This window comes from Perca flavescens, chromosome 16, assembly GCF_004354835.1.
Source record: "Perca flavescens isolate YP-PL-M2 chromosome 16, PFLA_1.0, whole genome shotgun sequence".
Taxonomy (NCBI): Eukaryota; Metazoa; Chordata; class Actinopteri; order Perciformes; family Percidae; genus Perca; species Perca flavescens.
The window spans coordinates 7778766-7802109 of record NC_041346.1 but is presented as its reverse complement, the minus strand read 5'-3'; the positions used below and the strand labels follow the sequence as shown (position 1 = coordinate 7802109).

Sequence of the window (23344 nt, the reverse complement as noted above, 5' to 3'; positions counted from 1 at the left end):
ATCGAGGCGTAGTCGGGGTGGGGAGGGGTTGCAGTTTGGTGGGCTGGGGATCTCATCGCTGCTCTTTGCAGATGATGTGGTCCTGATGGCATCATCGGCCTGCGACCTTCAGCACTCACTGGATCGGTTCGCAACCCGAGTGTGAAGCGGTTGGGATGAGGATCAGCACCTCTAAATCTGAGGCCATGGTTCTCAGCAGGAAACCGATGGAATGCCTTCTCCAGGTAGGGAATGAGTCCTTACCCCAAGTGAAGGAGTTCAAGTACCTTGGGGTTGTGTTCGCGAGTGAGGGGACAATGGAGCGGGAGATTGGTCGGAGAATCGGGCGCAGCGGGTGCGGTATTGCATTCAATCTATCGCACCGTTGTGACGAAAAAGAGAGCTTAGCCAGAAGGCAAAGCTCTCGATCTACCGGTCAGTTTTCGTTCCTACCCTCACCTATGGTCATGAAGGCTGGGTCATGACCGAAAGAACGAGATCCAGGGTACAAGCAGCCGAAATGGGTTTCCTCAGGAGGGTGGCTGGCGTCTCCCTTAGAGATAGGGTGAGAAGCTCAGTCATCCGTGAGGAGCTCGGAGTAGAGCCGCTGCTCCTTTGCGTCGAAAGGAGCCAGTTGAGGTGGTTCGGGCATCTGGTAAGGATGCCCCCTGGGCGCCTCCCTAGGGAGGTGTTCCAGGCACGGCCAGCTGGGAGGAGGCCTCGGGGAAGACCCAGGACTAGGTGGAGGGATTATATCTCCAACCTGGCCTGGGAACGCCTCGGGATCCCCCAGTCGGAGCTGGTTAATGTTGCTCGGGAAAGGGAAGTTTGGGGTCCCCTGCTGGAACTGCTCCCCCCGCGACCCGACACCGGATAAGCGGACGAAGATGGATGGATGGATGGATGGATGGATGGAGTCTCGACTTAAGAATCAAGGATAAAAGTAAACCTGAATTTCAGAATAAGATTGTTTTTCTAAATGACACAAAAAAAACAGAAACAGAACATTAGCTAAGGTCTTAAGGCGTATGACTGATATGTGTTGATTTTGTTTGATATGCCAAATTGTAATTCTATAAGTTATTAATCGTCGGACTATATATTTTTATTATTACTAATTGTTAGTTGTTGGGACTTGACCCTAAACACGTTCATAACAGCAAAAACGGGATAGAGTTAGTTAACATGTTTTATCATAATATAGTGGCGTTGTTTACTTTACTTCAAAGGCTGTGTGCAGTGTTTCCTCCATGTTGATTTTGCCGCCACGGCAAACTTTCTGCTGCCACAGTATCAGAAATAGGGCTGTACAAAAGGCCGTCTATCAGCAGTGATTGTTAAGCGTGTATGTCGGAGAATAGCACGGACACGCAATTCACACCGCGAGCAGGCACACCCGCCACTCGACGGAAAAGGTAGAGAGAGAGAGAAAAGAGACTGCCGCCAGTTGAGATTGCGTGTGCGTCCTTGAAAACTTTAAGTCGTATACCTTATGTTGTCAGTTCATTTAAGACTGTTATTGTATTAGTATATAGTTCTTGCAAATTTAAATTAAATTAACTGGTTATTTTCGTTGTTTGTATTCTTCACCTGCTAGCTAAATTGCACGTGCCTGTTGATTCGATAGCGATTGCTGAACGCCCTTGCTCACATTTGTATTTTAGGTGCATTATTTACATGCTGAAGTAGTTACACTGCATTAAGATAATGTAATTAAGGAACAGGCTGCAGAGAGGCCATCTAGCAGCATGTATGCTACTCCGCATCAATGGGCCACCTCTTTCTGAATTCCCTTATAACTGAGCCTTAGAGTTATTTTTCCAAAAGCCAAGAAAAATTAAATGCGTACAGCAAGGCTGCCAACTTTGCCACTGAGGCAAAGATGCAATTTGTTTTATTATGAATGGTTTCATTCTATACTTTGGGTTTGGTTTCCGTATGAAGAATTTCTTGTAAAATTAATTTTGTAGACCTGTTGTAGATGTTAAGTGCCCTATAGTTCCTCAAAAAATACAGTTCAATCACAACTGAAAGTATGCCTCATTGTGTGTGAATAAAAGTGAATAAATATATTTGTTTGTGTTGCAGTTGCAAGTGTCAGTTCCGTTTCATACGTAAAACATTTGGCGATGGGGCTGGGGGGGAATTTAAAAAAAAAAAATCCTAAAGGAAACACTGATGTGTGATATGAAAAAAAAATCCTGGAATTCATTCAAAGCTTTAATTTGTTTTAAAAAGTAATACATATTTTAAAATTTGACTGAAAGAGAAAATTATATTGGCAAATGTAATTATGTCTGGGACAATTAATTGAACAGCAAAATTTGGAATTGTTACAGCTGTACTCCTAATACATGTATTCTGACCTCTTGGGCCCTTTTTTCAAGAATAAATGAAAACTCCTTTATCACTGTCAAATATACAAATAGAAAAGGATTATCTTATCCTTTTCTGTTCTGTTCAGTTCAATACCTTGCATCGTGCTTTTTGTGAACGTGAAGTGAACGAACAATCTTAACTTCTCTAAATTCCTGAAAAGCTGACTTAGCTGAGATCTGACAGCTGTATGTGTAAAGTACCTGTTTTCAAGGTACTCTTCAGAATCTCCAGTGGACTTGAAAGAAACTCTCGGAAGAAGGTCCGGTTGCCTGGAGGAACTGTACACTGTTGTAACAAGCAAATCATCAATCAGTGAATCAAGCAAAGCCTCCCCCAAAAACATTGCAAAATAATGTTTGCTTAAATATCATGTTCGATGCTATCCTAAAGCTCACTGGTTCCATCCAGGTTGTCCATGCTTTGAGCCTTCTTCTCCTCCTTCCTCTCCTCCTTCTGCGGGGACAGAAACTCCTGAGAGGCTGACTTCCCTGCGTAGAGGGAACCCCTCTTCCTCTTTGAGGATGCTCCTCTTAAAGCTGAGAGACACGCAGAAAGAGTGGTTTTAAAAGAGATGCTCGCTAATCTCAGAGTACAGGAGTTATGTTAGCTCAGCAACTTACGGTGAATCTTTTTAAATACGGTTGAGCCCATGAATTTCAGAAATCTGTCCGCGTAAAAACTGGGCCTGTGCACCGACACCGTGTCCTGGGAAGCAAAGGATACCATCAGATATAAATATACACACGCATGCATGCACGCACGCACAAACACGCACGAACAAACAAACAAACAAACAAACAAACAAACACAAACACACACACACTTGTGCAGATACGTATGCATGTAGACATACAAAAAAAAACTGCAGGTAAGGAGGATGGGGAGTTACTTACCCCATCATGTACAAGAGCTTTCCAGGAGTGTTCCACCTTCTTGATGAATCTGCAATCAAGAATTAAAAATGCTTGAATTGTATAGAAACTGTGTGTCTATGGAGCCTGGTGGCACACTCCAGACTCTACTGACATATTATGTCCATGGAGTCTGGAGTGACAACATTTAAGTGATCGTGAAATGGTAAAAGGTAAATGTTAAGGCGCTGATTGAAAATGTTTGGGATGTAATATGACAGGCAAACACAAAAGGAAATATAAAAAATTAGTTTTTTACAGTAATTAATTTTAAAACTACTGTCTGTGTGTGTGTGTGTGTGTGTGTGTGTGTGTGTGTGTGTGTGTGTGTGTGTGTGTGTTACTGTGCGCTCACCTGTAGGACTGAAGGATGTCGATGATTCCTAAAAAGATGAGAAGGTTCTCGTCTTTATGTTTGGCAGGAATTCCACCCAATCTGAAAAAAAGAAAGAAAAGAGTAACGGACCTCAACATGTTTGGTGAAATAGTTAAATGTGTAGCAAACAGTATAGCTGACTTTTAAAAGTTTCATATTGTTGCTATGGTGCCACCATCCGGAAAATCATCACCATAATCAAATATGTGTCAGTTGGACCGGATCATGCGATTGTGCAAAGTTTCACAACAGCAAGTTTTTGCTCATGGGAAAGCAGTTTGTGTAAGAGTACAGAAGGAAAAGCAAAAGAAGAGTCTTTGAAACTAAAAAGAGAAAAGAGCTGAACAGAGAGATGAGAGAAACACAGACAGATCTCATACAAACCTAAGATAGCATCTTAAAGCCATCCCTCCAAGCTACCAAAAGATAACAGTCTTCGCATTACGTACTGTAATGCCCTACTCTCAGGTAGCTGCAAAGGAACTCCAAAATAAAACCAAGCTGTGAAATGTCATGTTTCAATCTGTATTTTCCCATATTACATGCCCTCCAAAGCCAAAAAAGCAAATAAATAGTGTTTATCAGGGATGGACCAATAATGGGCCCTTGCCGACTATCGGGCCGTTTTTTTGGCAGTTTTATTTGCCCGATAACCTATAAAGTTAATTTATAAAAAAGTGTGCTACTTGCGCGCCCGGATAGCTCAGTTGGTAGAGCGTGCACCCATATATAGAGGTTTACTCCTTGATGCAGTGGCTCCGGGTTCGACTCTGACTTGCGGCCCTTTGCTGCATGTCATTCCCATAGACAGTAAAATAAATGGATAATGTGACCCCGTTGTTTCCCACGGAGACCAGTGAAGTCTATTAGAAGCAGTTTTCCAGTGAGCGCTGAGCGTTCCTGCACAGCCTTAAACTGAGCTTGCTGACGTAAATGTGACGTGAGCACTGTCTGAAAGTTGTAAGTCTTCTGGTAGCTGTGCCAAGAGAAATCTCAATCATTCCCAATCTTGCAGAGACGGAGAGCGTAGGTATATGTAAGGAGATAACACGGACACAGGCTAATTATTGCTAACTAAAATGCTAGTTAACCTTAGTAATTCAACTTAAACAGCTAATGTAAGTCGAAACTGCCTGCGTGCTTCTCCTGTACTGTACGGTAATTTATCTTTTGTGCGACAGTAAAGCTGCTTACACACCAACCAGACGGCCGACCCTCGGCAGAAAAGCCAGTGGAAATGATCAGTCGCGTCCCCGAGGTCCAAAAAACTGCCTCGGAACATACTGAGGCGACACGACTTGAGAAACGTAATACATCTCCATAGCAGCAGGCGGCGCTACTCTGTATTGTTGCCCAAGAAATGAAAACTGGCAGCTGATTGGACGAACGTGTCACATGGATTTGTTTTCTCCGGAAATTCAAAGCCAGACTGTCATGGCGGCCGTTCAGAATACGATCTCATATTGTACTAAAATAGTTCACTGAAACATGTTTCTGAAAACTTTTTAATCGAGAAATAGGCCGTGTGTCTTCATTTCAGCTCAGTTTAAAAGATTTTCGTCAGATTTTGAGAGACCCCATACACCTCATTCCGCTCGCCATTTCTGGGTGAGTCCCAACTGTCAGGTCGGCCAAAATGAAGGCCGACAGCTTCTCAGACTGACGACGGCACGGGACACACCGAACAGACTCAAGTCACTGACCTCGCCAGGCTGTCCAACGGCCGATAATCTCCTTAGTGTGTCAGCACCTTAAGTCGCGTGGTTATGACACAATCGTTAGCCTATTTTTACAAAAACGTCTGCTACAGAGCCATAACGTGAGATACAAGGTAATGGAGCCTTTTATACATTGTCGTGTTTCTTTAGAAATAAACAATGGACAAATAGTCTTTAAACGCTTCAGCTGTAAAGTTATTTGCTGTCAAAGTGGAGCCAAAATGAATGGGAGTCAATGGAATGCTAACGGCAGGTGATGGCTTATTAGCATCAAAATGGCTCCATTGGAGGTACGCTTTGTGGAGGCTGGCTTACCCCCTTGGTCATTGCCCCTCTCTCTCCCCTTTCATGTCTTCAGCTGTCCTGCCCAAACAATAATCTTAAAAAAAAAAGAAAAGAAAAAAAAGTGCGCTACTTTGGCCAGCTCTGTGTCTGTCCCTCTGCTTCGGTTTCACTCTCCACTGAGTCTGACTTAATGTCCCACCCCCCAACACTGTCTGACTATATTTTGCTGTGTATTATGTTGAAAGCTTCTAATTTATTGAATTATTGCTTACAGCATTTAAACAAAGTTTTGTTGTTGGGTTTTGTAACGTTCCAAAATCTTAATTTTGACTAAAAGATTTTCATTTTCACTGTAAATGCATATCGGTTCCAAATAATTGGTTATCGGTTTCATTAAAGTGCCCATATTATGAAAAAAAAAACACTTTTTCTGGGATTTGGAGTGTTCTTTTGTGTCTCTGGTGCTTCCACGCGCATACAAACTTTGAAAAAAATCCATCCATGCTGTTCTGAGTGATACGGTTTCTGAATGTGTCCTGCCTTCAGTCTCTGGGTGAGCTGTTCAAAATCGGCCCGGAATCGGAAAAGAGCTGGCTAACCGCAACCGTTAGCTCGTAGTGTTAGCATGCTAACGTGAATGCTAACGCTAGCATGCTACCTCGTTCTCAATAGCAAAGCACTGCTACAACACACACAAGTTCACCATAATCTACAAAAGAACTACTTACATATGCGCCCTCATTTAGAAGTCTCCCAGCTAATACTGCCTTGTAACTGACCGAAGTTGAAGAAACAGCCTTTTACTTCTATGGAGCTAGCTAGCTGACATGATCTACATCTGAGCTACTGCGCATATGAAGTGCAATCAAAGACAGTACAGAAGATGAAGAAGAAAAGAGGTCTCACTCTGTAACTAAAACAGAGACCAGGTGAAAAGAGTATCTGCAGCAGTGAGAGAGCTGTGCAGTACAACAGAAATGTTTTTTTTTGAAAATTAAACCATGTAAACCTATTCTGGTACAACCTTAAAATACAATTATGAACCTGAAAATGAGTATAATATGGGCGCTTTAACTACTAATAATTGGTATCGGTCCTGAAAAACCAGTATCGGTCGATCCCTAGTGTTCATAAAAGAAGAGAATTGCAAAAAAGTCTCACGTGTCATCATCAGCCACCGGTTCGGGGGCCTTTGCGTTCCCCTGGATGGACTCGAGGGCGGTGGAGTAGAGGACTTTCTGTCCCCGCCTGCTGTCACACCGGCTTTCTCTGCTCAGCGGCTTCCGGTCGGAAATGTGAATCCCCAGCAGCAGACTGTAGTCCATGATCTTAAAGCTCTCCAGGACCTGACGACAGACGGAAACTGAACATAAGCAACTCCAGCTATTAAACTCAAAGATAAAAAAAAAGAAGTTAGTTACACACATTAAGACAACAGAAAATACTACATTATGTTCATGGTTAGATTTTAGTATGTGGAATGGATTACACCTGGCTTTCAGGTCTGGAGATGTGGGACACTGCTTATCAAGCATGACTTCTAATCTCCCTGTACTGCAGGGCGATACAAAAGACAACTTCTAGGGCAGTAAATGGTCTTAAACTGTCAATATTTTTGGGATATTATGTCACATTCTAGGCTTTTGTGCAACTCTTTAACTCAGAGATATTATCTATTTAATAATGAGTAACTGGTAATGTATTAAAACAAGACTTTGAATGGTAAAATAACACATAAATGGAACTTTTTTTTTCTAACCGCCCACAGTAAACCTTGCTTAAACAAACTGTAAATTAAGCTCTCCAACACCCAAGCAGGTCCCAGTTAAAGGGGCTAAACCTGGATCTGCAAACCAAAAGAATAAGTTGGTACAGTACAACATAAGCCCTCCCTGAGCAAAACTCTGATGTCATGAAGTAACTCCTGTAAACAAAGAGGCCATTACTTTCGTCTGTGTTACCTAATACACTCACTGAGGTCGTGCAAAGAGGCCCAATAAGAGCGCGTTACACCCAGACGGGCCAGAGTCCAGCTGCTCAGCCCGATCACAAGAGTCAGGTGCTTTGCCGTAATCCTCCGTCAAGTGACCATTGTTGTTTCACACTAACGAAATAACAGGCAGGCGCTAATGAGGCCGCCATAACAGCCTTAGACTGAGCGAAGAGAGTGTTGCACATGGAAGTTGGCTGTTATGGTTGTATAATGTTATCTAAGGGGGTGGGTGGGTGGGGGGGGGGTGCCCGTGATCACTGGCTGAATTCAGTTCAGCCTGTCGAAAGAAAGATTTTAAACCCACTGTGAGCGGTTTTAGTGCTGAAACGATAAAACTATAAGTGCTCCTTTTATATCATTGTAAATTTAATATATTTGGGTTCTGGACTGTTTGTCAATAGACATTTGAAAACATCCCCTTGAGCTTAGGGAACGTGACTACATTTCACAATTATTGCCATTTTTTGAAATTTTGATATTATTTGATAATGAAAATAATAATCAGTTGCAGATCTAGTCCTATTCAAAATAACATAACAATATAAATTTAAACCTAATTGCATGCTACTACTTAATTTATAAATCAAATACCTTGATACTGTCTCTAAACTCAGTAGCAGCAGATATTCATGGGCTGCATCTCATAACCCTTATTTGATAGCTCCTCAACTCCTCCGTCCTCGGCTGAATCGGATGTTGTTCTGTCCCTCCTCGGCGAAGGCCGTCTCAAAGCTCCTATTCCTGCCCCGAGGAGCGAGCATCGGGGAGGGATCACCGAGGAGCTATAGGCAAGGATACACGACAGCAGCCTTCCCAGAAGCCATGCAGCTGAAAGAGTTGCTAACTCCGCCCATACAGCTGCAAATTCACGTGACGCTTCACAGGAAAGGATGTCTCGTGCCTCTAAAACACATTTGCTCGTTGCTTCTCTCCTCCCATGATTTCCTTGTGTCGCTCCCATGCCTCCTCGGTGGGAGGGACTAAGACTCGAGGAACGGAGGCAAGTGGAGGACTCGAGGAGGCAATTTAAGAGTTAAGAGATGCAGAAATGGTCCCCAGGGATAAATCCTTATGATTTTTAGGACACTTGAGCTCCAGTTTGAGGTTGAAATTCCTTCTTACCAACACTTAGAACCATGAAAACTGATTTTAAAAACCCAAAGCTGGGGTTTAAAAAAACTGAATCTATCACCCAGCTATGAAGACTAATACCAGCTCCAGTGTAAATCCGGAAGTAAGGACCATGAGTTTGCAGTGTGTTTAGTGATTGTTACCGTGTGTTGAGTCGGTTGGAGAGGACGGCAAGGTTGTTTTTAGCATTTCCTACCATAATTCTAAGCCGAAAAAGTGTGTCTGTCAGTTGGGTACAGAGCTCCAATATAGTGTCAATGTAAATATAGCCAGCATCTAATGTTACTACTCCACTGTGCTGTGAAGTCATGTCTGGCTATGTGAGACAAGCGTCTAGCAACATTGTTGTGGATGCTGCGGTCTCAGTCTGGCAACCTCCGTGAACTTTGAGTCTGGGGAGGATGGGGCCGGGGAGACAACTCCCTCCAATATTTTGAATTTGTACTGCAGTAACTATTTTAAACACTAGCTGTCAGTATTACATATTGCACCTTTAAGTCACATGTGATATTGATTTATGCAAAATGTTGTAAAATGAATAAGGTTTACAGAAAGATAAGTGGAAATGTCTAGCAGACACAATGGCCGTAATCCTGCATGCATTTTTAAATACCGATGTCATTTGAAATATGATGCTTTTTAGAACAAAACAGCCATTCTATTATCCAGATAACCAACATCACCGTTAATAAATATAAGATATTGATGTGAACACACCCGACAGTCCCTCTGCAGGGTCTTCATCAGAGCACTGTAGGTCTCGGGGTCGAAGTGCAGGCCCTCGTGCATCTCCTGGAAGTCCAGGTCTTTGAACGTGGGCGAGGACTTGAGACGCTCTTTGCGTGAGGCGCGGCGTTTGTACGAGGAACCCTTCAGGTCGTACTTGTAGTGCATCTTGATGGCGCGCGGCAGCACGTTGTTCATCACCACCACGCGGACAGTGATGCCGCCGCACTGGATGCAGTAAAGGCCGTAGAACTTGGGCAGCAACGTCCTCGGGTTCTGATTCAGGTTCTACAGTAACAGAGACAAAGCAGGTTTTTTGTTCAGGATATGTTAAATGGAAGCGTAGAGACATCACTGATGCCATTGTTTGGCTTGTTACCAAGTCCAACTGTCAGAGCAACGTAATAAGAGAAACTTCAATTCTTGAATATACTTCACTGGGTTTTTACTATGGTGTTGAGATGTGAAGCCCATCAAATCGACTTCAGAGAAAAAAATCTAAGGCCTGATTAGAAGTAGACAAAACGGAAACCACAACTTAAAGTCTAACCCAAGACACATTTTAAAATATGTAAAAATGACTCTGTTATGATTCATATTTTTATTTAAAATGAGTTTCCCACATAAAAAAAAAATCTGAAAAGAGGCTGGAAGCACATCTACTCTTTCTCCCTCATTGAGAAATCATTGGATCTGTCAAATCAATGATTTGAGAAATCATTGGATCTGTCCTTTCGCTGTTCCGCTGATCGACAAGGCACAAAGGAATGTAGTAACGTGTGTAGTAAGTGACAAATGGTATGAAGAAGAGGACGGCAAGCTAGCAAACACATGTAAACAATGCAGCATTTAAAATATTAAAAAATGTTTTATGAGGAAGGAACTGCATTCAATACGTTTGTTAGACCTTGCACGCAGTGTTTTTGATGAGTTACACTGATGGTGCGTGTCCACTGTCATCGCATTAACACGCTTCCCATTCATCTAGCTTCTAAACTGACCGTTCTCGATCTACATTACAAATTAGGACAGATTCAGCTACTACGTAGCTTATTTCTCACATAAAATGCTTTCAAAAACTCCTTTTGGTGAACTATTTTTGTAAAATATGAGAAATTTTGCAGTCGAGCTGCCACGTTGATCTGTTTTGAAATCTGGAAGCAGACAGCCCCACATGAAGCATTTTGTCCAATCAGGTGCAGCCATCGCAGTTGTAGGAGGGTGTGTGTTTTCTTTGCTTGTAAGTGGTCATTGAAGAGAAATTGATAACTGCAAGTGGCAAACCCATCAAGCAGCCAATGCTCCAATCCCACAGGGCCACATTATGTCCAAAATGTCACTTTTCACACTTTGCTACTAATGTGTGCTGGTGTGTAAACATAGTGAGAGTTCGGTTTTTGACACAGGAGCTCACCATGTAGTAACCAGGAAGCAGCTTCTGCAGGAACTCAGCCTCTTTATGCTGCACCGTCTTAATGATGAACTCATCGTCGCTGGTGAGGTAGAACCAGGAACTGCTGGCACCGGGGTTGCACAACTCGATCAGAGGCTCATTACAGATGGAGTACTGAAAGTCAGAGCGACGCAACAGTTACCAAGAGAAAGTGTTGCAATCGAATCAAGCTGAATTTCCGCCACATCGTGTTGAATCACTCAGAATGATGATGTGAATTCCCACACTGACCAGATAGTCGTCTGGCTTGATGCCAAACAGCTCTCTGAAGTAGCGAAAGGCCAGCGGTGCGTACGTTTTCAGACGGAAATCTGGGTAGTGATGTGCTGGAGTCAGGTTGCTGCCCTCACTAGACAAAACAGAAGAATGTATTTAAGTTAGGATGAGAAAATGATCAATGTGCAGTAACAAAAACCAGTAACTCTTTGCAAAATGCGGGCCTTTTTCACATGTCACAATAGGAAAAGTTATACGATTTTACTACCAAGACTTAAAACTTATGATAATATCAAACATTTGATTGATAATGAAATTGATTGATTTTGTCGAAACATCGAGACGGGAAAAAGACTGACTCAGAGCCATTGTTAATGTTAATAGTAACACCCGTACTTATGACTACATATGGGGAAGATTCCAGTTTGGCCCATCTGAGCTTTCATTTTCTCAAAGGCAGAGCAGGATACCCAGGGCTCGGTTTACACCTATCACCATTTCTAGCCACTGGGGTCCTAACCCTAACCCATAGGCAGTCTAGGGGCACTCAGTAATGTTAAAAAACCTCAAAGTGAAATTGTCATGCCATGGGACCTTTAAGGTCAAGAGTAGTTGTTTGTCCATTCCCTTTTGTACATGTCAAAATGAGGGGCTTGAAAAGTGTCGAAAATCAGTTTAAAGATAGAGCTATTGCTTCACACCAAGTTTCAATTCTTTCAGCACTACAAACACAGTAACGTTCCCCTACTTTTCATTGGGGTGGACACAGAGACACACGTTTCAAAAAAACTTCACTAGATAAAAACCAAACTATCTGCATGTCTGGATACCAGCAGAGAGAGGTGGAAAAAATAGTAGGCTTACACCGTTTTGTAATTTGGCTGAACTGATCCTTTATGTTTATTAATCGGAACATGACTTTGATTATGTGCGTTAGCTATATGTCGACAATAAAAATGTGTTTAGAGATGAGAGAATACCTGGGCAGGAAAACGCTCTCCACCACAGAGAAGTCCTGCATGAGAACATCTCTGTCTGGTTTCGAGCTGAGGTTTCCCACAGCGTAACCGATGCCCAGCTGGATGGCTCCTTTCAGGGCGGCCGCCGTGGGCTAACAAACCACAACAGGGAAGAAGAGAACACATTTGTTTAAAAAAAAAAAAAGAAATCGGGGCGCCCTGGTAGCTCACCTTGTAGACTCAGTCCTTACCGCAGTGGCCCAGGTTTCCAATCAGACCTGCGGCTCTTTACCACGTCTTCCCCCAAATATTTTACAGACATACAAGTCTGGAAAGGGTGCAACATATGGCGAAAAGACACACAATTTTTTGTGTTAGCTGAAAAAAATTTAATGTGAATTATTTGCATTAAAATGTTTTTAATTTTTCTTTTTTTAGTGGTGCCTTTTATGTTCAATTCAAAGTTCAATTTGTTCAATAAAATAAAGTTGGAAATGATTTCCTTCCAGGTGTTTTTAATCCAACAAGCAATAGGTTGTATTTTAGCAGAATAATGAAAGCAGAACTGAGTACACTTTAACATCTGTTTATCGCAAGTTATACTGTTATCGGATATTCACAACTTTATCACATATTTTCCTCATATTGTGCAGCCCCCGCTGACATCGCCTGACATTTTGACATTTTGAGATAAATGCTAAACTCACTCAGCACACAACATGCTCAGGGGGACAATGCTAACATGCTGAAAGTTAATGTTTACCATGTTCACCGTCTTAGTTTAGCGTGTTAGCATACTAACGAATGCATCAGCACAAAACATATATGACTCTGGGGAGAGCAAAGTTGATCTGTTGGTTGGGTCCACCACTTTGGTCCAACTATTTAATAGATTGCCATAGCATTTTGTACAAACATTTGTAGTCCCCAGAGGATGAACCCTAATGACTTTGGCGATCCGCTGACTTTTCCTGTAGCGTCACCATGAGTTTGACATTTTTTCAATTTTTTTTTTACTTATCCTCATGGATGTATAATAGGCTAAGACCTGGATTCATTCCTATGAGGGTTGTTCAGTGGTGCATGAAGCCCCAGAAAAAAAAAGTTCCCCAGAAGAACCAAACTAAAAACATTTGCGATAATTAAAAAGTTCATTTATTAATATTAAAATCAACCCTTTTAAACAAAATGGTTTGATGGTAGAAAGTCTAAAACAAGCTACTGATAACCAAGATAGAAAAGTTTTTCAGTATGCTATGGAGACATTTAGACCAAATAAATGTCTCAAGTAAAATAAAACATGGCATTTTTCAAAGAGCTCATTTAGGAATTGTACTCCAACAAACAGAAGTGAAATCTCTCTGTGACTAAAAAGAGGAAGCTGATCAACCCAAACGCCTTATTCACCCCACCACTTCCCTCCATCACCAAACAGCTGTTACATAACACAGCCAACTAACAACATTAAGCTGCAGGTATGGTGTTGCTCTGTTTTACTTCAACTGCAATTTTACATCCTTATTTTTATTTTGATGGGATTTTATGACCCCTGAGATTTCGATTTATGAACTGCAACATATGAGGAAGTTAAAGTCCCCACCCCCCACCCCCAACATTTCTGAAACAATTTGCCAATGAGTTTTTCTTATCTTCAAGTATCAAATATACTGAGAGGTTTCATTCCCAATAATTAGGAAGTCTCCTATGCATACTCTTTACGAGGTAGATGAGTCCAGTCCAATGCATTGTTTGAGTGACTTTACACACTCATTTTCAGTTTTGGACACCAGCAATGATTGCATAATAGTGCGTGTCACTGTCTTCTTGAGCATATTTGAGATATTCCCTTCCTTGAAAATTATGACTATTATGAATATTAATGACATCTGCTTACCTTTTTATGATCCTTTGAGGGTTTGGTTCCACCTCCTACACTTTCTGCGGTGGCGGTTGACATCTTTTGGACAGAGGGAACTTGATCAGAGGGAAGCTCGGCCGTCCTTCCTCCAATTGTCAGGCTGACTGAGTTCCTAATTTCCCCTCAATGATGAACGACCCAGTCGCAGTGATTTACCTTGAATGGGCTTTACTCAAACGGCATTTTCCAGGTGCAGCACTCCTGTGGGTGAGGTAGAGAGAAGAGGAATTACACAGTGTGGTGGCATTTGCATGGATGTCAATGCAAAGCACGTCAGCTGGCGAAAACAATCTGCATGTCTACGACTGATTAGCATTCCAGGCCTCACAGCCATCTCTTCCACAGTTTGTGTGTCTAGTTCTGTCTTACTATGACTTACAGAGCCTTGAAATGTGCAGACCTGTCTGTCCGGGGCACTGCTGCATTCTCGGGGACCACCAGTGTTGTTTTTGAGTTTATAACTCCCGAATCCCTCACAAGAACCTTTGATCCTCATTAAGAAGGATTGGGAAACCATTACATGCCAAATTCCCCTGTTTTATAACAGTACGCAAAGGGAGCTCAGCCCAGTTCTTTCTTGCTTATGTACAGTATGTGACAACAACAACTTCCTAAAAAGGCAGGAGTGATTACGGAGACGGAAACAACAAACACATTGACTGCTAAGAATATTGCTGGGAAATCCACGTGTTGATTACATAGAAAACATTTACTCATGTCATACATTTGCAGCAGGATCCATTAAATGTTAGTCAGTGTTAACAACTCATGGAATTTATTTTGTATGTATTCTGTATGTATTGGAAGCTCCATAAAGGTTTAAATATATAAATGATTACACAAAAAAAAGAAACTCCCGTACACTTTTCAGTACTAGACCTCCATCAGGCAAAACATTTTATTAAAATATATATGAAAGTATGCACTCTCAAAAGGTACATATTGTCACACTGGACTGTGAGTGATTTAGGAATGACTACGGTTTAGTTTCACTGCCAATTATGGATTTATGGATTACAAAACAAACACTGCTTCAACAATGGCTTGTATAATTAGCAGCATTTTATTTTTTTAAATCAGCACTTTGGTAATACAAAGGCTCTACAGAGGCCAAATCTGTGTCTCAAATGCTGCTGAGTTGGTCAATATACAGTAACTGCCAAATTACTTACTTTTGTAAATCAGGCATATTGAGAAACTGCATCCATAGAGGAGCAGTGGGTTGGTATTTGAAACTGAAATGTTTTAATTTCAGTCCGAAATAATTAAACAATTTGGGAAAATAGAAAAAAAAAAAAAAACAGCCGTCTCTTAAAATTTACATTCTAAACAACTAAACTGCATTTTCAATCACAGATTATGTTTTTTTTTTGGACGTATCACAAATGTGTTCTTTTAATCAGTCACCATATAGGGACTATTTAGGTAATATTCATATATTTTTAACATTATTATTACTACATTTCATTCAGCTGACACTTTTATCCGAAGCGACTACTATTCACACATGCTCCCACACCCATGGCGCACTGTGTGATGTCAACCGCCACCGTAGAAAGTGTAGGAAGAGGAACCAAACCCTCAAAAGGATCATAAAAAGGTAAGCGGATGTCATTAATATTTATGTCATCATTTCCAAGAAAGGGAATATATCAAATATGCTCAAGAAGACAGTGGCACGCACTATTATGCAATCATTGCTGGTGTCAAAACTGAAAATGAGTGTGGAAAGTCACTCAAACACACTGGTAGAAGACTGCTCTACCACCTGAGCCACAGCTGCCTCTTTTCTGTCACTTTTTTGTTTAGTAACCAGAGGGTAAAGAAGGGGCTTGGGGTTGTCAGGGTGGGTACGTGGGCATGGGGTAAATAATGAACACCTAAGGGAGTCTCCGAAATTAAGTCACAATCTCGAACTTTGAATTAAAAAATGGAATCGTCAATGCTGCCATGCCCCCCATGTCACGTCCGGTCGGCTTGCCAAGCAAGTCAGTCAACCTCCTCTAACTTAGCTACAGCCAGTCAAAAGATAGCATGGCAACTGCAGATGCAGGAGACCCATCGACAGAACTTGAACCCTCTCCTCTTTCACTGAAGTCGCTGGTGTGGAAGTATTTTGGATTTCCTGTGAGTTAGGTAAGGTAAGGTAACCGACAATTTCCACTGGATGCGGAACGTCTGCGGAACGTCTCCGGAACGTCGACGGAGTCATTAGGTTTCCATTAAAGTCAGTGTGTGTATTTCCACATGTAGCGCTCTCCTCAGTATTTATATTGATGAGGGCAGGGCTTTTGGGTTCTTTTAAGATATTTATCAAATGTGTTTTAACCCTGATCAACTCAGTTTTAAATTTTATCTTGGATCCCTCTTTTTTTTTAGTACACACATGAAATGTTTTTTCCAATCTATGAATTCAACTTTTTTAAGTTTTAATAAAGATTTTAACCATATGTGTCCATATATGTCTCTCTTAGAATAAAAGATAATCTCTTTCCAGGTAAATAATAAAGTAACACAACACAAGGTTTTAGAAAAATATATCTCCATTTTCTCACTAAAGAAATGATTATCTCCAATGAAATAAGAAAATAAAATAAAGATGATTGTTTTTTTCTTATAAACCTTCAACACAAAATGTCCCTCTATTTCAAAAGGATAATACTTACCCAATACATACAACAATTTAAACACTATTAACCTGCAATTCAGCAGACCTCAATGTACAAACTTCAAAGTCACTTAAACCAATATAATTTGTGGGCCCACACACACCTTAATGCAGTCTAAAGCCGGCAACCAAAATTATTATAAAACAAAAATATCTAGCAGGCCTGATGCGGTGCTTGTGTTCGTTGCGGCCCAAAACTTACTGGCCGTTTCCCTCGTCGGCGAGCAAACAAAATGAAGGAGACCTTGAGTTAATGTTTCTGTCCGTCCTTCCTCCAACAGTCACAGGAGCAGGCTCAGCATCCGATCAGCATTTCAACACGAACTCCGTCGGTTTCTCTTTTCTCCTCCACGTTTCAGTAAAACTCACGAGTGAAGTCCTGGTTGCTCCAAACTCTGTCTGAGTCTCTTCCCCGTCTTCAGGTCGAAAACAACAGATAAACCCCTCAACCAGTTCAACTGAGGGAGTCAAAAGTTAACTAGAAAATGCCGTTCACTTGTAATAAACGGACTCCAGCCTATATTTCAAGGTGGCTAAGCGTTATCGTTAGCGTTAGCAGTAGCGTTAGCACAAAAGTAAACGGTCTCTGAACATCGTGTAGAAATTCCTCCTGTTTCGCAATATGCAGCTTGTCACTCTTCTCACTGGTTGTTGTGCGAAAAATCATAAGATACAAGTTACACATTGGTTTGTGCACTATTAGCTACTTCACAAATTAACTCAGAAAATCTCTGTGTCACGCTCACTCTTTTTTTTCACTCCCAAAAAAAACCAAGACCTGACTTTCCGGCCGATCGTCATTAACCCCATAAATGCTGGTTTAGACAGGTTTCAGAAATACATTATCTTTTACATAAAACAACAAACATAGAATAGATTTTAAACTGCTTTTAACATTTGTATCATACATTTTTAAATTAATTTTAACCCTTTTAATTACACTATTTATATGCTCTGTTTTTTAAATGATACTACAAACATCACTTATTACATACTTTTTTAACCGGGTTACACACAGACTGCGGAACGTCTGTGTCCCTACTCCCTCCCAGTTCCGTCAGTCTGCAGCCCTCCACAGCAGATAGGCAGAGCTTCTATTTTTGGCGGATCATATTTCCCTGCACTACACCTTGAAGTCCTCTAGTCCTCTGAATGGAAACTAACGGTTGTTGGTTTTGTGGTTCTATTCTACCTGAATTCACTACAGCTGTCAGTCATGGCCGCAGCCGTTCCGCAACAAATCCGGACCCGGTGGGTACTGACGGACGGCGGAGCACGCAGCAGACACGCAGCGGAGCCGGTCCGCAGCAGTTACGCATCCAGTGGAAATCCCCGGTAAGGGTACTTTATTGTCACATACATGTAGCGAAATTCATTCTCTGCATTTAACCCATTTAACCCATCCCTCAAGGGAGCAGTGGGCAGCCAATCACAGTGCCCGGGGACCAACTCCAGATCTGAGCCAGTGCTTTGATCAAGGGCACTGACTGGAGAACCCTACATGTTTTTGATGGTGGGGGAAACCGGAGCACCCACGCAAACATGGGGAGAACATGCAAACTCCACACAGAAAGTCCCTGGAACGACCCAGAACCTTCTTGCTGTGAGGCCACAGTGCTAACCATTGGGCCACCATGCTGCATTCACACGTTACGTTGACAACGTTCGCGTTATCGACAGAAAAGCCACAGTTTGCAAGCTCTGCGGGTGTACCATATTCAGCACGACTAACATGGCAGGGCATCTCCGCAGGCACCACAAAAAATGCTAATGTTTCTCAAAAAGCAGCTCTAAACAACATATCCGTCTTTAGGAAGAACATGAAAGAATGAAAAAATACAGTCATCATTCTCAGGGGATAAAAAGTAGTTATCTGTGTGGTATATGTTCAACTGTTCGGAAATAGTTTGTTAAGACACTTAATTGTTCAGAGAAGACTATGGACATGGCTGTTTTATTGTTTTTGTAGTGAACTTGAATGTCATCTTCTGCGAAGAAGACTGCAGTTACAAAAGATAAACTAGATGGCAGGTTATTTTGCTTAAGTTTCCAATTGACTGAAGTTATTGTTACATTATGTTAATAAATCTTTTCAATTTGACAATGTAGTGTGGTACATTGCGAACAAAGGCCAGATATTATATTGCATAAAAGTCTAGTCTAAAAATGGCCTAGCAACCTGTGCTTTAAAAAAAAAAAAGAAAAAGTCAAGTCAAAATAAATAAATAAATTGAATCGAACCGTGACATTAGAATCGAAAATGTAATCAAATCGAGGATTTGGAGAATCGTGACACCCCTACGAACACCCATAGTGTTCATTACATTTATTGTATCTTTACCTTTGTCATGGAAAAATAAATAATAAAAATATCTATAAAAAAAATCTTTTTAATCTGTATAGACAAGACCCTGTCTAAAAATAAAAATAAAAAGGATGTGGTATTGTGGTCTGACTCGGGGAGAAGGAAAATGTTTCATAAGGGTCATGCGTTTCTCAAAGATTCTCAGTCCTCTGGCAGTTTGTTGTTTGTTCTGGAGGCTGCAGAGATCAAGAAACCTCTTAAAAGATTATTCCTTTTTATTAACAGATTTTGTGATGAGTGGTTAGAGTAGTAAATGGGGTTAATTATATGTACGTATAGAGTCTTTGACAGTTCATTTCAGGTTTCCTCTGTATTGAAATCACACAGAGTGACGTAACAGCACAACGTGGCTAAAAATATGTTAGCTCAAGCATTCTTAGGTGCATTAGTTTTCCTTCTGCATAGTCAAAGATTAGATGTATGGCTTTCCATTCAAAACAATTACAAACACTAATAAGATTGCTGTATATAATAATAAATAAAATACAAGACAACAATTTGACCGTGAATGCAAAACAAGAAGAAATTGTCCAAATTATGTTTCTTTTTTCTATAATGGCTATGCTAACATGCTGATGTTTAGCAGGTATAATGTTTACCATGTTCACAATCTTAGTTTAGCACGCTAGCATTAGCACACACAGTACACAGTTCAGTTGATGCTGATGGGAATGCCATTTGTTTTACAGGTATTCTGTCATGAACCAAAGTGTTGGACTAAGTGAAGTTTTGACTTGATGAAAAGTCAAAGAAATTACCATTCTTCCTGAGGGGAAGATAAATATCTGTAGTAGATCCCAAGATATTTTATCCAAAACCAAAAATGTCAACCTCATTCTCAAATGCCAATCCATTTAGCAGATTTTGAGATATTTCATAGGCTAAGCAGGCCCCCCAGGAAGTGTGCTGGGCTTTGAAGCCCATTTGACATAGCGGCCAAACAGTGAAATTACAACTTCCGTGTCTGTCATGTGATGCCATGGGACCCAAAAAGACTTTATCCCATACACCTACATGGTGAAAGAGGCATCTGTAAATCTGTTGATACATTTTTTCAGTTTACAGTTTTGTTGTCACAAGCCTGAAATGACTCGTTTTAATATAAGAATTTGATCTATTTGGTCCAATAACATTTGGAAAGTCTGGAAGAGCTGCATGATTAAATAATTTAATCCTTATTCAAGTTAGCGGAGCGCTAAACTGGAAGTAGCCGGCTCGGCTGGCAGAGGTCTCTAGCGCGCCTGCTCTATGGGCCTTACAGTGCGAAAGCAGCGCCAATCATCCGGGTCACTTTATATGGGGAAGTTGAACTATCTTTTAGCTTCATGCGCCACTCTCATAGGTATGAACCGGGCTCATCCTCGAACGCTGTATCCAGGTTTTATTAAACATAAATAAGAGGATAAGTGAAAAAGGCAAAAATGTCAACCTCATGGGGGTGCTACAGGAAAAGTCAGCGGATCGCCAAAGTCATTAGGATTCATCCTCTGGGGACTACAAATGTTTGTACAAAATACCATGGCAATCCATCAAATAATTGTTGAGATATTTCAGTCGGGACCAAAGTGGTGGACCAACCAACAGACCGACTTTGGGATAGCCCCAGAGACATCCCACTGGCGTGGCTAAAAAAGTTTCCATGGTGGCTAAAATGTGACATGTCATTTCTGTTATTAAATACTGACTGAAAAATAAGTTCAATGGAATTTCCATACCAATACAAATAACAGTGCTGGTAACATCATGCAAATAATTGTACAGTCTATGGAACTTAATATAGTACAATCCAACCTCAATGGAGACCAGTCTTTAATTTTAACATACACTTTATATCATAGTGATCAATCAGTGAGGATAGACTAAATATTAGAGATGCATTCAGTGTAATGCAACACAATTTAACAGCACCACATACTGCCTGGTAAAATCTATAAGCAAAAAAAGAAAAGGAAAACAGACAGGATCCTCAGCAACATAAGCAACTTAAATAATATTGTTCATGTTCAAAAGGAGCAGGAAGAAGTTGAGAACTTCTCTGGTCCTACCCACTCTTAATTTTTAAACATTATACATAGTTAATAGAAATTCAGTTTGCATCCATCAGTGTCCGTGTTCAACTCTGTCAGCTTGAACAAATCCAAAAATAGCCACAAAGTGGAATCAAAACCTTTTCGAAAACAGTTTCAACATAAAGCGAGCATTAGAACCTTCATGGAGGAGCGTTCATTTCAGTTCTGTTGTGTTTGACTGCATTAGTTTGAGCTTGGTGTACGGGCAGTAAAGTGTATACGGAACTTGTTAGACTCAGGTGAATATTTAAACCTGCCTCGGTGACACGATGTGCACACTGCAGCTCTTTTGCATACATGTAAACAACCCCTTCCAGCCGACATTTTACTTTCTGTCTGAGTGAAGGGAAGTGCAGCTGATTTCCTCTTGTGATACTATCATCAGTTCATCTTCCTCCTGAACGACACACAGACAGCCTGTACCGGCTGCGTGACACTACACAATCATGATTATTATTATTATCCACAACAGGACTTAAACAGGTACAAACGGTGTGAAAGTGCGGTAAACGTAAATAAAAGTTAAACAAGTGGCTCTATCCTCACTTCATATGTTGAGAGGAAGAAAAACTTTGTTGATAGCAATGAGAGACAAGCACAGAAAGCAGAAAGGAACTTTCTGTGCCTTCTTACCTTAACAGGCCATGGTGGAGTGGTGACAGTGGTGCATGCAGGTCAGTGGAATAACACGCCGATGTTGTCTGATCGCAACTCTGTGGCTGACTGACTGTGGCGAGATGAGAAGCACAGTGCTGCTGCAGGGACTGTAAAGCATCCTCACCACTTCCTCCCTCTCTCTCTCGCTCTCTCTCTACCTGTTGTATTTCCCAGACGCCTCATGAGTCAGACTTGTCGTAGTTTCTAGTGTTGCATAAAGAAGTCTGTAGGAGAAAAATGTTAAGACCAGAGTCTATATTACATTTTCTACTCCCATGTTACTTTTTAACTTGTTATACAGTTATACTTATTGAATTGTGATGTTTTGTGTTTATGTCTTTAAATGATTTTAGATCAGCCTGAAAAGGAGTTACAATATGGCTTCAATTAGAAGCCAGAAAAATTCTTTATTTTTTAAATCCTATATCAGAATAGTCCGATATTACCCAGTGACATTATGGGATGTGTATACTATCACCCTGAGGTGAAAAGAGTCTGGCTAAACAGGAGGTTTGGTTTTTAGAGCAGCCTAAAAAAGACGTACAATATGGCTTTAATTAGCAGACAGAAAAAGGGTTGAAATATAACTTTAATTTGACATTTAACAGGGTGCCATATTTGGCAATAGAATGGGCAAAGGCACTTTAGCAATAGAATGGTCAAAACCTTGATTTCTCTGGAGCTGGGTTTTCTCCATAATTCCAGGGTAGATATAGACATGCTGTGAAGCAATGGGTCACTGAGGACCTGTATTATGTGAATCAGGTTTCAAATTCAATGGGGAGCCATAGATGGCCTTTTGGGGGCAGTGCAAAGTCAGGCACTTTAGCAATAGAAAGGTCAAAGGCACTTTGCAAAAAATCTGTCAGAATCTTGATTTCTCCATCATTCCAGGGTAGATATGGAAATGCTGGGCATCAGTGGGTCGCTGAGGACCTGTATTATGTGAATCAGGTTTCAAATTCAACGGGGAGCCATAGTTGGCCTTGTGGGGGCAGTGCAAAGTCAGACACTTTAGCAATAGAAAGGCACTTTAGCAAAAGAATGGTCAAAATCTTGATTTCTGCAAAGTTCCAGGGTAGATATGGACATGCTGGGAATCAGTGGGTCGCTGACGACCTGTATTATGTGAATCAGGTTTCAAGGTCAACGGGGAGCCATAGTTGGCCTTGTGAGGGAACTACAAAGTGAGGCACTTTAGCAATAGAAAGGTCAAAGGCACTTTAGCAATAGAATGGTCGGAATCTTGTTTTCTCCATAATTCCAGGGTATATATGGACATGCTGGGCATCATTGGGACAATGAAGACCTGTATTATGTGAATCAGATTTCCATGTCAACGGCGAGCCATATTTGGCCTTTTGGGGGCACTGTAAATTGAGGGACTTTAGCAATAGAATGGTCAAAAGCACTTTAGCAATATAATGGTCCATACCTTGATTTCTCTGGAGATGGGTCTTCTCCATAATTCCAGGATAGATATGGTCATGCTGGGCATCAATTGGACACTGAAGATCTGTGTCATGTGAATCAGGTTTCCA

General features: G+C 41.1%; 1 protein-coding gene across 3 annotated transcripts in view; it reads right to left on the bottom strand.

Moving 5' to 3' along the window:
• The window catches only part of pip5k1ba (phosphatidylinositol-4-phosphate 5-kinase, type I, beta a), a 29054-nt gene extending 7185 nt beyond the window's left edge, over positions 1 to 21869 (bottom strand). For 2 of the 3 annotated variants that reach the window (XM_028601550.1, XM_028601552.1), the window contains exons 1-12: positions 21780 to 21869; positions 14021 to 14245; positions 12148 to 12278; positions 11183 to 11300; positions 10913 to 11065; positions 9490 to 9786; positions 6810 to 6994; positions 3625 to 3705; positions 3252 to 3300; positions 2979 to 3063; positions 2754 to 2894; positions 2559 to 2643 (exon numbers count right to left, since the gene is read on the bottom strand). In XM_028601550.1, coding sequence (XP_028457351.1) covers positions 2559 to 2643; positions 2754 to 2894; positions 2979 to 3063; positions 3252 to 3300; positions 3625 to 3705; positions 6810 to 6994; positions 9490 to 9786; positions 10913 to 11065; positions 11183 to 11300; positions 12148 to 12278; positions 14021 to 14083 — 1388 coding nt within the window. In that variant the 5' untranslated portion in view covers positions 14084 to 14245; positions 21780 to 21869. Of the gene's footprint in view, positions 1 to 2558; positions 2644 to 2753; positions 2895 to 2978; positions 3064 to 3251; positions 3301 to 3624; positions 3706 to 6809; positions 6995 to 9489; positions 9787 to 10912; positions 11066 to 11182; positions 11301 to 12147; positions 12279 to 14020; positions 14246 to 17707; positions 17950 to 21779 lie in introns of those variants that run through there. The other variant, XM_028601551.1, reaches the window with a different exon arrangement.
• Positions 21870 to 23344: the final 1475 nt, after the last annotated feature.